At 35.6% G+C, this 13,831-nt stretch overlaps 2 protein-coding genes across 2 annotated transcripts in view; both read right to left on the minus strand.

Annotated features, from left to right (window-relative positions):
- LOC109843889 lies at nt 750-10,053 on the minus strand. The gene is made up of 2 exons (XM_020412851.1): nt 9,648-10,053; nt 750-1,105 (listed from the first exon to the last, which is right to left on the minus strand). The coding sequence occupies exons 1-2, from the start codon at nt 9,825-9,827 to the stop codon at nt 932-934; spliced, it is 354 nt and encodes a 117-aa protein (XP_020268440.1). The 5' UTR covers nt 9,828-10,053; the 3' UTR covers nt 750-931.
- Nucleotides 10,564-13,831, minus strand: part of LOC109843572 — a 10,645-nt gene continuing 7,377 nt past the window's right edge. The window contains exons 2-3 of the mRNA XM_020412514.1: nt 12,996-13,185; nt 10,564-11,051 (exon numbers count right to left, since the gene is read on the minus strand). Of these exons, the coding sequence (XP_020268103.1) occupies nt 10,818-11,051; nt 12,996-13,185 (424 nt within the window). The 3' untranslated portion in view covers nt 10,564-10,817. The remainder of the gene's footprint in view (nt 11,052-12,995; nt 13,186-13,831) is intronic.

The following is a 13,831-nucleotide window of genomic DNA, read 5'->3' on the forward strand; positions in this document are numbered from 1 at the left end:
CTAATCAGGACTACCTTTGTTAAATACTTAAGACCCCAGGGTCATAGGTGCATGCAATTACAAGATACCGCAAGGTATCAGAGTGTTAAAAGGATGTTTTAGGAATTCTCATATTATGTTAGTTGACAGTAAAAAAGCAAACGGTGTTTAGAAAACATTAGATTTTGAGTTGCGGTGATATAAGTTAGCAACCTCGAGATTATTGTTAGATACCCAAACTTTAGGGTTAACCGTGTAATTACATTATACCACAAGGTACCGATGTGTAATTAACCCCAAAAAAAATGAATTGATGTTTTGAATTTTTTTTCCCTTTTTTTTTTTTTCGCTTAATGGGCCCAGCCCATTACTTAAGGGGCTGGACCTAAGTTTCTGGCTGCAGGCTTATAAAGGCCTCACGCAGTTGGGTCAATCCTTCGTAAATCTACAAAGCGTTTTTTATTTTGTTGGAACATTTAAAATTTTGAAAAAAATAAATAATAGTAATCCGTTTTATGACATAGAAGTAGGGGAAAGCTTTAGAGAACTATCATCCCATTATAAGAGTTTTTGCACAAAGATAGCATGAAATGTTTATAAATGATAAGCTTCCAGTTTGCAGAGAAATATCATATACTTTTTATTAAAGATAGCATTTTGTTCTGTTTTTCGCTCCCAAACGGTCGTAGCCAATTGAAGTCTATTTTTGTTTCGTCCCCCCCCCCCCCCCCTAAAGTTCACCTAACCACAGCATTTAGTACTTCTCAGCATTCTACAGAAGAAATTAACAACTGCTTTCATCTGATCGTTTAATAAAAAAAACACTTCTCATCTCCTCTGTACATCCAGTGCAATTTGATTGAAAGATATCGACTAACCAAAGGTTCAAATTAGTACATTTTTTCAGCCTTTGGAATTCTACAAATTGGACCCACACCATTCATTGGTAAATTCATTTTTTTGCCTTGGAAAATCTAAGGCAACGGTATTTCTCACCACTGACGGTGATTTCAAGAGCTCCATCCTGGTTATCTTGGTTGGATGCGGTGCCCATGAGCACGCTCTTCTCTTTCTCTAGGTTCTCTTTCTCCATCTTCAGCCTCGCCTCTTGCCGCGCAATCTCTGCCTGCAGAAAGATAGTGGGCATTTATTTAGTATCATTCAAAATACAAGTAGAAATATTATATATCCGTATCATGACATCCACAGTCTTTTCTTCAGGTAACTTGCATTTTGGTACCCTAACGTTTGCACCTTTTTAACTTTTATACCCCAATTTAATTTAATTTTTATTTCCTGAATCTTTGATTAATTTTACACCATTTTAACTTTGATACCACAAAGTTTTGTCTTAAACACTTTGATACCCTAATGTTTGGGTATCAAAGTTAAAAGAACGTGTAAAGTGTGGGGAATCAAAGTATAAAATATGTGCAAACTTTGGGGTATCAGAATTAAGAAATTTGCAACCTTTACAGTATCAAGTGTAAGAAAACTTTGGGGCATCAGAGCCAAAAGATGTGTGTAAACTTTGGGATATCAAAGCGTCAAAAAGAACTTCAAAAAGTGTCAAAATATTTTGGGTATCAAAGTTAATAAATGTGTAAACTTTAGGGCAAACAACCCATTTCTATATCATATTATCATCCTACTCGGTGAAAAAATAGAGAGACAAATCACTGAAACTGCGAAACGTTTTAATGAGTGGCATATTTACAAATCTAAAAAAAAAAAGACAAACTCTGAAGAAGATACTGAACCACAGCTATTAAGTATTTATAACATATAGCCGGAGCTTTGCCCTCATGAGGAGAGATGATGTTTCACCGAGATTAAACTTCAGGAAATTGAGGCTGGCTTTTTTCACTACCAGAAAAATATTGGGTAAATTTTAAAGCATACTCTACCAAGAATAGGCTATTCTTAATCAATAGAAGAATGTTTATGAGGAAACATTAAGTGTAATATTCTAATAACTAGCTGTTCTTAATTCCATATATAAATGGCAAAAGGGGCTGAAAATTAAATGGTTAGATAAGAACCCTCACAGGGTCTGGATCAAATAGCTTTTCATCCTCCCATGGCCACCACTATAACTGCCATGCAGCTATGTATGTATCACAAGGGCCTAATGTCTGATAATGGAATTCCATGCATAAACTGATAGTCTGTTAAGGTGAAGATACATGCTATGTTATTATGATGGTATTCCTCATAATACATTCTTAAGGTAGCTTTTGTCATATTTGGCCAGCAGCGTGACTTTGCAAACTTGAACAGTTGAAAAGCAGTAAATAATCTCTCCACTCTACTTCTACACGCAAGTCTTGATATATACCAGCTAATCTCTTGCGACGGTGACAAGATTTAAGTTTCTATTGAGGTCCATTTCACTTAAGTGAAGCACATTGAATACAGGAAAATCCGATAACTACGTAAACAAGCAGCTTTTATCGACAATTTCATATTTTCCAAATATAAAATAACTGTTTCTCCTAATAGGTACTTATTACGAGCATAAGATCTCTGGCGAGTTCTTCAAATATTTATCACACGACTGTTTAGTCCAATAAACTTACTGTGGCCAATACATTTACAATCAGCTGGTAACGAGTAAAAGTTTAAAGACAGTTATGGTACAAAGAAATAACTCTATTGCTCTCCCCATTCTTGGCAGGATAAAATAAGCCAAAAACTTGCACTTGAATTTGTCGGCACCAAAAGTTTTATTGGTGGAAACTAAGAAATCTTCAAGGTGACACATAAATAGCATCAAGTCTAACTGATGTCAGGGATTGGTAGACATATTTCACAAGGTCCCTTCTTAAGAAATATTATTAAAATTATATGAGGAAATGCACTGCTGCAGAAGAACAAAGGTGATAATTTTTTTCTCTCTGTATACCCCCAAATCTATCCCATCAGATCATCAAAGCCAAAAAGCTTTAAGGCAAATCATCATTGCCAACGAACGTGATAAATTCCGTACATGCACAAAGACTTCCATGACAAAATGATAAAATGATAAAATGAAGTTGATGAATAGGTCATCATCTAAAACAAGAGAAGCAGAACCAAATTTGGAACTTTAGCATGCCATCGGCAGTTAACTCTGTCAGGATCATCCTATCCTCTTCGTTAAACAGGCATATTATGCCAAGTACAAGAAAGTTCTTGGGACTGAGGAAGGTTGTAAACTTGTAATAGATGTTTCCCTTGGAATCAAGGATCTAAAATACATCCTCAAATTGGGACGACAAACAGACATTGCACAATAATGGGCTTGTAGGTGCTAATAAACTTAGAGGTGTTAAAGATGGTAGGCACTAGGCGTAGAGCGTGTGATACATAGCAGATCAAAGAAGAAAGCCATGCAAGGAATAAAAGAAGAAGACAATGAATAACATATTAACTCTTCTGAAGCTATTGATGAATGTCTAAAGGCTGCGATGGCCAAGTAGATAATATGTAAACAGGATTCAATTGACTGGATTTGGACGACCACATGCCAGAAATAATTGAAGGCTTATTCATGAAAATTTCAAAGTTTACAAGATCATACGTATGGTTATATGGTGTGTTGTAAGATCAACAGCAGAAAAGCTACACAACATGCTCATTATGTAGATATTCCAATTGTTTTCTTTGATCACCTACTAATTGGGTCCCAGATGCAAGTTCTTTGACTCAATCATTCCACGCTATCTGCACCTGATCTAAAATGAAAAAAAAAAATTGTATATCTGAACTAATAGAGAATTGTGACATCAATATGGGTTACCATCAGACTTCATTTGAACTCTAAGTTGATCTAGACCTCAGCTGAATGCTAGAGGATGTATATGCTCCAACAGGCAGGAATAACTAACTGGAGTCAAAGTAGCATAAATGGTTGATACAACCTGATTTACTTCACCAAGCTGCTAAGCATAATCAAAGGACGAAATGTAATAGTTATCTGTTTCTTGTGCTTATCTATGTTTTCTTAGAGAAGATATTTAAAACTAGGTTCTCCTTCTTCAGTTGCGCTAGGATGATTCTGAATTGTTAACTAATAAGGAAATGTTCAAAGAAGCATTACAGATGTACACTATTGGCTGGATAAGCAGCGCTTGGCTGCAGATTTCATGTGAGGATTGTTTGATAATGGGTTAATTTGTCTCATGAACAAGCAGAAATCTATACCAAAATGAGCGCTGCAGACAGTTGTTTGATGAGATCTGAATAACACTCTCATGACTATACTAGGCAAGAGTTAACATCTCCATTACTTATGATGTCAACATCATTTCTAGATTATCTAATCCCTACCAGATCAGTGTACATGGGAAATTACAAATCCCAGGCCAAAATTTACCAAAACATTTGCTCAACTCCATCAGCAGATAACCAAGGAATCGATACACAGAAAAAATAGATGGCCATTAGCATCTTGTTCCCCGAATGCTGCACATTCTTTGTCAGCCATCACAAGTTGTCACCAACTTACCATCACTCACGTGCCAGACACTTGAGTCTAAAAGTTCTCTTCCATTTAGTATCTTCCCTCTTTGAACAATTATTAGTAAAAATCGAACTACATCGACCATGAGAAACATTTTATCCTTTAGAATGAATATATAGAGGTTGCTGTGTCAAGAATTATAAAAGGCATTAAATGTTAAATTACTCCTCAGCACTGAAAGGCATTAAATGCTTAATTAGGATGGTTATTGAGGTGTTGTGTCAAGAACTATAGAAGGTCGCTAAACTCACCTTCACCAGGAGCAACCATCATTGTTTTGTTTCCTTCACATATCTCAATGAATATGGAAGGTCAGACAGAACTATTCAGTATAAATGCCAAAAAAATAACTTCACCAAAGGAAAGCATGCTTTAAAATGCGTAGGGACTCTTAAAAGATCACAGCAAGCAAAATAAAATAGCTAAAATATGAATTACACAATTCACTCATTTAGTTTGGAATCAGTGAATCACAACATAAACTGAAAGAATATGTCATCTAATTCTAGAACCAAAATTTCCCCTTTTTTTGGGGTAGAACAACAAGCAAAAGAACACCTCTTTCTTCGAGCTGGTGTTTCAGGACCATGCGTCCGATGTCAACAATTTTACCCTAATAACAGCTGAATACTTGAGACTCTCAAGAAGACCAATTTACCAGAATCTTGGAAGGGTGGTAACAATGTTCTCTTTGATATACAAAAAAAAACTCACTTAGATATATGCTGGTAATATTGCAATTGTTTTGAGGCAGGTGTGACAAAATGGTACCAATTTTGTTTTGTGATTGAAGAGTAAATGTTACAGGATGGAAATCTGAGTTCTCAAACCATGTAAAAGCCTTTTTGTAACAGCAACTATGTTTATTCCTTTGGTCTGCAGGATGAATGTAATTCAGTAAACCCATGGGGTTCGCAGTGACAAAGCACAAGTTCTGTGAGAATAGTATTTTACCCAAGAGTGCATATCGAACTTCGAGGAGTAGATCTATGGTAGGTGACGAAAGAAATTAAGTGGATTTCGGAAATCCTCAAGGGAGCACAGTACACTTGTGTAGTTGGATATTTTGTTGGAGAAAAGGCAATTTTACCTTCATGAATAGTCCCATATGGAATAATGTTATGAATACAATTAACACGTGCGTAACGGCTATACATTATGGGGAACATTACGAAAATTTATGACGAACGTTACTGTAGTAATTGTAGGAATTATAATGGCTTTCTCAACCATATATATACACCCCTTATTCACTTTCGGAAAAGATATAGAAATAATTCTCTTTTTTTCCTCTTCTCCTCTGCATAGTATTTACGTTCATATATTGGTGTTATTTTTGGGCAACCGTTCTTCGTCTGAGCTGAAACTCTATTCTCTAGCTCGAGTACAGAGGTCGGTCGCTTCCGAAGGTTTTTACCGCTAGTGGAGAGAGGATCATCTGCGCCAGGGCGATAGGCGGGTCCTCAATTTTCTAGGACAGTGTTTACACAACTGCTCCCGATCAGGCCAGACTTTCTTATTATTTTATTTCGGATTTATTTTACATGCCAAAATTTTATTTGATAAATTTTCAACAATCTAGAAGATTGAAATTTTATTGTTGTTAATTTAAATCTGAAATAACTTAATCTAAAATTAATAGCTTTTATTTCTTGCCTAATTTTGTTAATTCAAAGGGAAAAATTTACCGTTCATCGGATTTTACTGTTTATCCGAAACTCTCTGTTACTGTTCATAAAAACTATTTGCTACATTTGCTTTAATTTCTTGTTTGTTTGTTAACTAATAATTTAAATTAGTTGTTGTTGTTTATTTAAAATAAAATAAAATAAAATAATAGTTTCAGTTACTGCTCTTTTTATTTAAAAAATATTTACTGTTTATATAGAGCACTGTTCATCAGACAATTATTTTCCTTGTTCATAAAAATGCAATTATTGTTCATTCTAGAAAAATACGGTTTCTATAACTGTTTTCTTACTTTATTTTAATTGTTGTAATTAATTATAATTAATTAATATCACTGTAGCAATTAAGTATTCATCACAGTTGCTGTAGCAAATTACCGTACCATTTATAAATAGTAAAAGTGTAAGTTACTGATACAGTTTTATAGTTATTGTTTATGTATTTATTGTTAACCGTCACTATTCTCATATACTGTTAAGTGAACCGGTTCAATTTTTTTTGAATTAGTTGATGTCTAAGACAATGTTTAGGGGTTGCGTAACATGCTCCGTAAGGAACGAGATACTTAATTGATCTTTGATCTCCCTCTAGTACTATCCTTACCTGGCTAAACTATCCAGGTAAAACTTTGATCTTTTCATTTTAGGAGTTTTTGGTTAGGAACTGATCTAGTTAAGTTTATGGTCTAGTTGTATTGACAAAAACATTTTTCATTTATAGCTTTTGTTTTACAATCATATGCAATATTATTAATTTATTACAAATCATTTGATACGGGTTTTCCATATAAATAGGGCTTATACGTCATATGCTTATGTGATTGTATTTATTTGATAATTGTTAAAAATATTTTATATTCAAGCATGAATAAGAGGACCGGAATTATGAGAATAATTCATATGCATAAATTTAAATTTGTAAAGTCTATTTTGTAGACAATCAATTTAAATTTGGAAGGTCTTTTTTGTAGGCAACAAATTTAAATTTAGAAGGTCTCCTTTATAGGCAACAAATTTGCAACCTCTTATAATACGAGAATTTAAAATTTATGTATATGAAGTATGAAATATACTTTAAGATATGAAATTATATTATAAGGTTCTCTTGAATGTTTTGCATGTAACTATTAGTAATTTTATTCATGTATGTGCATATGCATGCATGTAAAGATATAACTGTAGTATTTTAGTTCCACATTAGTTTAAAATGTTCAGATATTAAGGGCAAATTCTAACCCGATGCAGTTACATCTTCAGACATAAACTATGATTATTTATGATCATAGACCATGATCTTTTATGCTAACATGTTTTAATGTCCTATCAATTTAATAGTGACTAGAAAGATTAATTTTTATAGCTCTTTATTTGACTACATGTATAATGTTTTCTCTTGAGATTTCAGGAAATATTTATAGTTGATATAAATATGCTCTGTCAACTAATATGCCGCGTTACAGGAGATGTGATGAATCAATGTCTTGAAAAATCAAATCAAGAGGTATATCTTATAACTTCTATCTATATGATGAATAAAAGTTATATTAAAATTAGTCCATCAAATAATTAAAAATTACTGTTAGGTTCCCTTATCTTTATAAGTTGTTTCAAATTAATCCCTCCTCTTGCTACTTGTACTCTTGCCTAGAGATACTAATTTTAAAATAACTTAACAAGAAGGAGACTTAATGTCAATTTCAAACAATATGAAGGACTAATTATAAAATAACCTAAAGACTTGATAAATATATACGTCTGCTAGGCAAAATTGTGATTCTAGACTATGTAAAGTCTGAGAAGAATTTTGATGATCCATTGACTAAAGGTCTATCCAGGAGTGTGGTTCTAAATTCATCGAGGAAGATGGGGTTAAGCCCATAGATGAGATCACTGACAGCGGCAACCCAACCTTTATTTGGAGATGTAGTCTCAATGTTAGTTCAATGTGGTAGAAACAAACTGGACTAGTGACACTCGTGTGAAGCATCAACCAAGATATATTTATATATCATTATAGTAGCATGTGCTACTTCCCATTCTCTATGATGACGATGCTCTTATGATACAACTGGTTAGGCTGAGTTTTACTCTTAATAAGTCCAACACGTGTATTGCGAAGGGTATGATATCCAACTGTAGTATCCTTGGAGGACTTACCTATGTGGGAGGAACCGTGATGACCGCGGTAGGGGAGGGTAGGGCTAACCCATAGAAACTCTCATGAGTTGGTTTATTGTGAGCATAGCCTTTAACGCTCAACTCGTTTTGCTCAATAGATGAAGACGTATTGTGTGTGTGTGTGTTTTCGTCAATACCCGGTACAATGAGCCTAATTCAAAGCCTAGTCTATTATGTTCCTCAGGTGGCGATGAACTCACTAAGAAAAGGTTAGAAGCCGAAAGCTACCTCTCTCGAATTCACGATATGAAAGGTTGCACAACCTATATTTATTTCGTGATTTATTATTTTATTTATTTGTTTTTGAGTTTTCAGTCAATATTGCCTTTTGGGGGGGGGGACTGTTGGATATTTTGTTAGAGAAAAGGTAATTTTGCCTTCATGAATAGTCTCACATGGAATAGTATTATAAATACAATTAAAACGTGCGTAACGACTATACATTAAGGGGAACGTTACGAAAATTTATGACGAACGTTACCGTATTAATTGTAGGAATTATAATGGTTTTCTCAACCCTATATATACAACCCTTATTCACTTTCGGAAAAGATATAAAAACAATTCTCTCTTTTTCCTCTCCTCTCCTCTGCATATTATTTCCGTTTATATGTTGGTGTTATTTTTGGGCAACCGTCTGAGCTGAAGCTTTGTTCTCTCACCCGAGTACACAGATCAGCCGCTTCCGGGGGTTTTTACCGCTAAGGGAGAGAGGATCATTTACGCCAGGGCGATAGGCGGGTCCTCAATCTTCTAGGACAGTGTTTACACGACTGCTCCCGATCAGGCCAGACTTTCTTATTAGTTTATTCTGAATTTATTTTACATGCCAAATTTTTACTTGATAAATTTCCAACATGTGTTGCGTGCACCATAGTAAAAACTTGCTATTTTGTCAATTTACGATATGATGTAGCAAAACATGCGGCTGAGAAAAAGACATGAACTCGTCTTTCGGGAGTTTGAGATAAAAAAGATGCGTGCACAAGCGCAACTGAAACATTATGGGAATAGAGACGAGTGATATTAAGCGCTTATTATCGTAAACGGGATGTTGCATCTCCCTCTCAATTACTTCACTTTTCATGACCTCGTGTTGTACTCGACCCAGTCTTTGTTCCCTAAAGTTCTAGATTGCGACAATGAAGCTTGTTCCTGTACTCTTTTCAGCTCAAACTTCCGCCAAAGACGAAGCTTTAGAACCAAGAAAACAACAACACAAGCAACAAAACAGAACCAAACCGTTTCCTTCTAACTTCCCCCCTCCAATTAAGCATATGATTGTCATTAAAGATTACCTCGCGTCTAGAGAGCTCGGCTTTCCAAGCGGCCTCTCGCTCGGCGACCTCGCGTTCTCTCTCCTCGATGTAGCTCTGCATCTCCCTCTCTTTCATCAACCGATCTTGTATGTCCGCTTCCAGCGCTTCCTTCAGCTCGTTCACGAACTTATCCACCACCGCCTTTATCCTCAGCGACATCGGACTCCCCCAGCTCCCCTCTCTTGTTGCCTCCGACGATCGAACGGCGATTAGAGATCCATCGAAGCCATTATTATTATTATTATTATCTTTATTTGTTTTCGAAAGAGGGTAAAAAAAAGGAAAAGATTTTTAGTGGATTTTCGTATGGTTAGGGTTTTGAATCGTGAGAGAGGCGGAAGTTATTAGGAAATTCTGAGAGCAGTAGAGGAGCGTGGGGTCAAGCGAGGGGGAGGATTGTGCGGGAGGGAAGGAATCTGAGATGGCCAGACTACCCTTTTTCCTCTTGCGCCCTCCACAATTTCGAAATTACAACTTACCGCTTATTACCGATTGCGAACATAATGGGTCTCTTCCCTGTGCCCAATCTCCCAAGATTATACACTATAAACAGTAGCAGAGATCCGCAAACGTGATCAATCTCTCAATACGAGTTCTGTCATAACATTTTCTATATATAAGTGCAATTTCTTGAATTATAAGAGGGAGCAGCTAAAATTCCCAACAAGTCCGAACAACTCAAAACAACGTATGTTCTGATAAAATTTATACTCTATTCTGCTTATTCGACGATTCTAACTGTCTCTATATAATAGGTATGAGAGTTTCCTGGAAGTTTGTTAGTGAACGATAACAAAGAGAAGTCAAGTCAAGGCAAAGGAAGAAGGTTATCTTTCGCATAAGCAACCCCTCTCAACACTCAAAAATATATGGCGACACTTGCATGATTGCCACATTATCAACCAAAAACGAACAAATGCCGTTTTGGAAATTATTGCCTGATCAATCAAAACTAATTGAACAGCTGCTGTTTTCACACATATCCAACAGCTAAGTGGCACCAAAAAGGTAACAAACGTCTCCATACAACATCGCATAACTGATACAAACCAAAAATTTCCATGATCTATAGAGAAGGCAGTAACTACCACCAGGCAAAATTTTACCAGAACCTTTGATTTCTATCGAAAGAAAGACCACTACGGAGTTTTATTTGAAAGGAGGGAGGATTCTTCTGCGGGGCTTGGGAGTCTCCCTCTTAACGTACATCTTCTCCATCTCATTCAACGAACGGCTTGATCCATCAGGCAAGCTCACAAACTTCCAGCCACCACCACCACCGCCACCACGTTTGTCACGGGGCCCCAGCTTCTCGACTGTGAAGTTCCATCCTTCCTTTGGCCGCCGCCGGCTATATTTGTGGCATTTTACCTCCCCTGCTACCTGGACACAGAAAAGGATAATAAGGTTCCTTAGCCAATTCAAAGTCGAAGGATATCAGTCCATCCGAGTTTAAGAAGCAAAGCTTTGTACGTGACTATTGTAAATTGACACAAGGCAATAGGAAGGAAAAAAAATGATTAGGAAGCCTTTCAAACAACTTCAAAATTTTCAAAGAGTACGTCAAACCGCATAAAACTTAATTAAAATTACTTGCTATTTGCATTAATCCATCAGAAAGTAGTTTAAGCTAATTGACTTGCGGATGTCTATGACCTTTAAACTCACAACTAACTCTAAACAACCATGGCCAACAATCTCTTTGATGCCCGAGTGATCACCGCCTTAGAAGCTGCCTAAACTTAAAAAGCGCATGCTCATCAAACTTGTACTACTTTCCTGCGCTAATTCGTAAAATGTCAAATTTATCAATATTGGAATGTGCCGCAAAGGCCTATATATTGTGTGAGCTTCAAAAATTAAAATATGAGTCACTCCTACGCATGAAATGTTACGTATAAAATCAAGTTTACACCAAATGTCAGTTAAATATATCAAACCGATAATGCTAAATTGTTGAAGATTCAGCTTTAAAAATTAACTCCCATTTTCTTCCCGGTTATATCGTATCAAAAAATGAGATCAAAAAAAGAAAGAACAAAACAAGAACAAAGAAAAGTGAACAGAATGAGAACAAAGTAAAAAAAAAAACAGAGCAAAGTGGGTTTGGGACTTAAAAGTTCAATCTATAATTTTCAAGTACGTCAAACAAGCCAATGAAAGTAGCAATCTGCAAATGTATTAAACTCTTAAAATAACTGAAGATGTTGAAGGCAGTTAAAAGCCTGAATTTGATTTCTTCCACTAGATATAAAAGGCCAAAATTCAAAAAATGGTGTCTTAATTTAACAAACATGGCCAGGACAATAGAGAGTTTATTATAAACAACCTTGTCTACAAATAATGCATACAAGTACAGGATGAAACATCAATTAGAACTTAACAGAAGCAAAAAATTGAGAATTGAGACCTAGAAACGAATGTGACCCGTATCTAATCCTACAATGGCATCCAGCTCATGGAAGATTGACAACATTTTTCATATGCTTAAAGATGCAATCATGCAATCATTAGAATTTTAGTTTTTCTTATTTCAATATTCAGTTTATCCTGATTCCTCAGTGTAGCATATTCAAACAGATATTTATTGCTGATCTTTCATGTTATTTATAATGAGCATTTAATTTTCTCATGAAACAAACAATGATTAGTGAGCTGCATATTCAAGAATGCATGTGATCTGCCTATGATTTATAAATTAATAAATGATTCATTAAGCTAGGACAATCTATCTGAATACATCCTCATAATACCAACTCCAAGTGAATACCACTACTCCAAGTAGTTTTTTAATTTCTGTGGATATAGGGGCATGCAAAGCTTTCAAAGGAACCCAAGAGATAGCATAGACCTTTAACAAGTAATTTTTGAATTTCTATGGATATAGGGGCATGCAAAGCTTTCAAAGGAACCCAAAGGATAGCATAGACCCTCAACAACAGATGCTAGACTGTAAATAAGTAAAACTTACTATAGATGTGAATGCATTTGTTATAAGAAGAAACTAATGAAGCCTATAGAATACCTTCGAAACTAACTATGATAGCTAAAATGCATGTTCAAGACAACAACAGAAATGCCACAAGAAAAAGAAGCCTTCATTACGTTCAAGGTTAAGCTACATGAATCATGTTTCTCCATTCTCATCCATTAAGCGACATCCGATGCAAATACTTTAATGTCAATAAACTAGGCAATTTTAGCTAAAAAACAGGATTGCACATACGTTGAATTCAACACATTGCAAGCGTGGAACTTGTGCAAGCTAGTTGAATACAAACATATGATGTAAGAAGGACAAAATAGTTTCTCGAGTATGAAACTTACTTTCTTTTTGTTGAAGTTCAAGCGCTGAACAAACTCTTCATACAATCTCTGATCTTCCTTCATTGAGATCTCATAGAGAACCTCATCAGGGTCCCTTGTGGTGCCATCCCAGCCCTCAGGCATGACTTTGAAGTCAGGCTTATATGGGAGAGATGCAACATGGAATTCCCTGTCATGGGAATTGAAGAATCTGGAGCAGGAAAAGAGAAACCGTTTACTTGCATTGCTTTTGTACAGCTAAATAGCTAATGATGTGTGTTTCCAAAAGTCAGTGGACTGATGGGTGGTTTTATTTATTTTCCTATTTATAACTTTTTTTTGGGCCTGATGGTGGCAGTGGCCAGTGAGAGGAGCATGAGCAGGATAAAGGAAAATGAAAGCCACAAATAAACGACCTCCTACCAAACTCTTGTACCTCAAGAGCTTAGAAGATTGTTAGTAGGTAGATGTGATACCATGCAACAAAGAAATGTACAAAATTGATATAACAAATAATAAAACTAGCATGCTCAACGAGTAATTCATCTTCCACTTCTCTGTAACAAAAAGTGAACCATAAGATACTTAAATTTTCCTACCATTACAACTCAAGTCTCTGGCATGCAACTATTAGCCATCACCACATTTAAAACTTTGCAAAATATAGCCAGATATTTCCGTAGCCTGCCAATGATTAGATAGGGGAAACATAACACTAAGTTTCATCCTATCTGAACTACAGGCCAACATGAAAATGCATTATGATTTTGAGTTGACTAGATGCAAGCACAGATAAGAAAACTTTTGTTGCCTAATCTATGGTGATATTTTTGTTATATCTGACGATTTATCACATA

Source organism: Asparagus officinalis, chromosome 5 (assembly GCF_001876935.1).
Source record: "Asparagus officinalis chromosome 5, Aspof.V1, whole genome shotgun sequence".
Lineage (NCBI taxonomy): Eukaryota > Viridiplantae > Streptophyta > Magnoliopsida > Asparagales > Asparagaceae > Asparagus > Asparagus officinalis.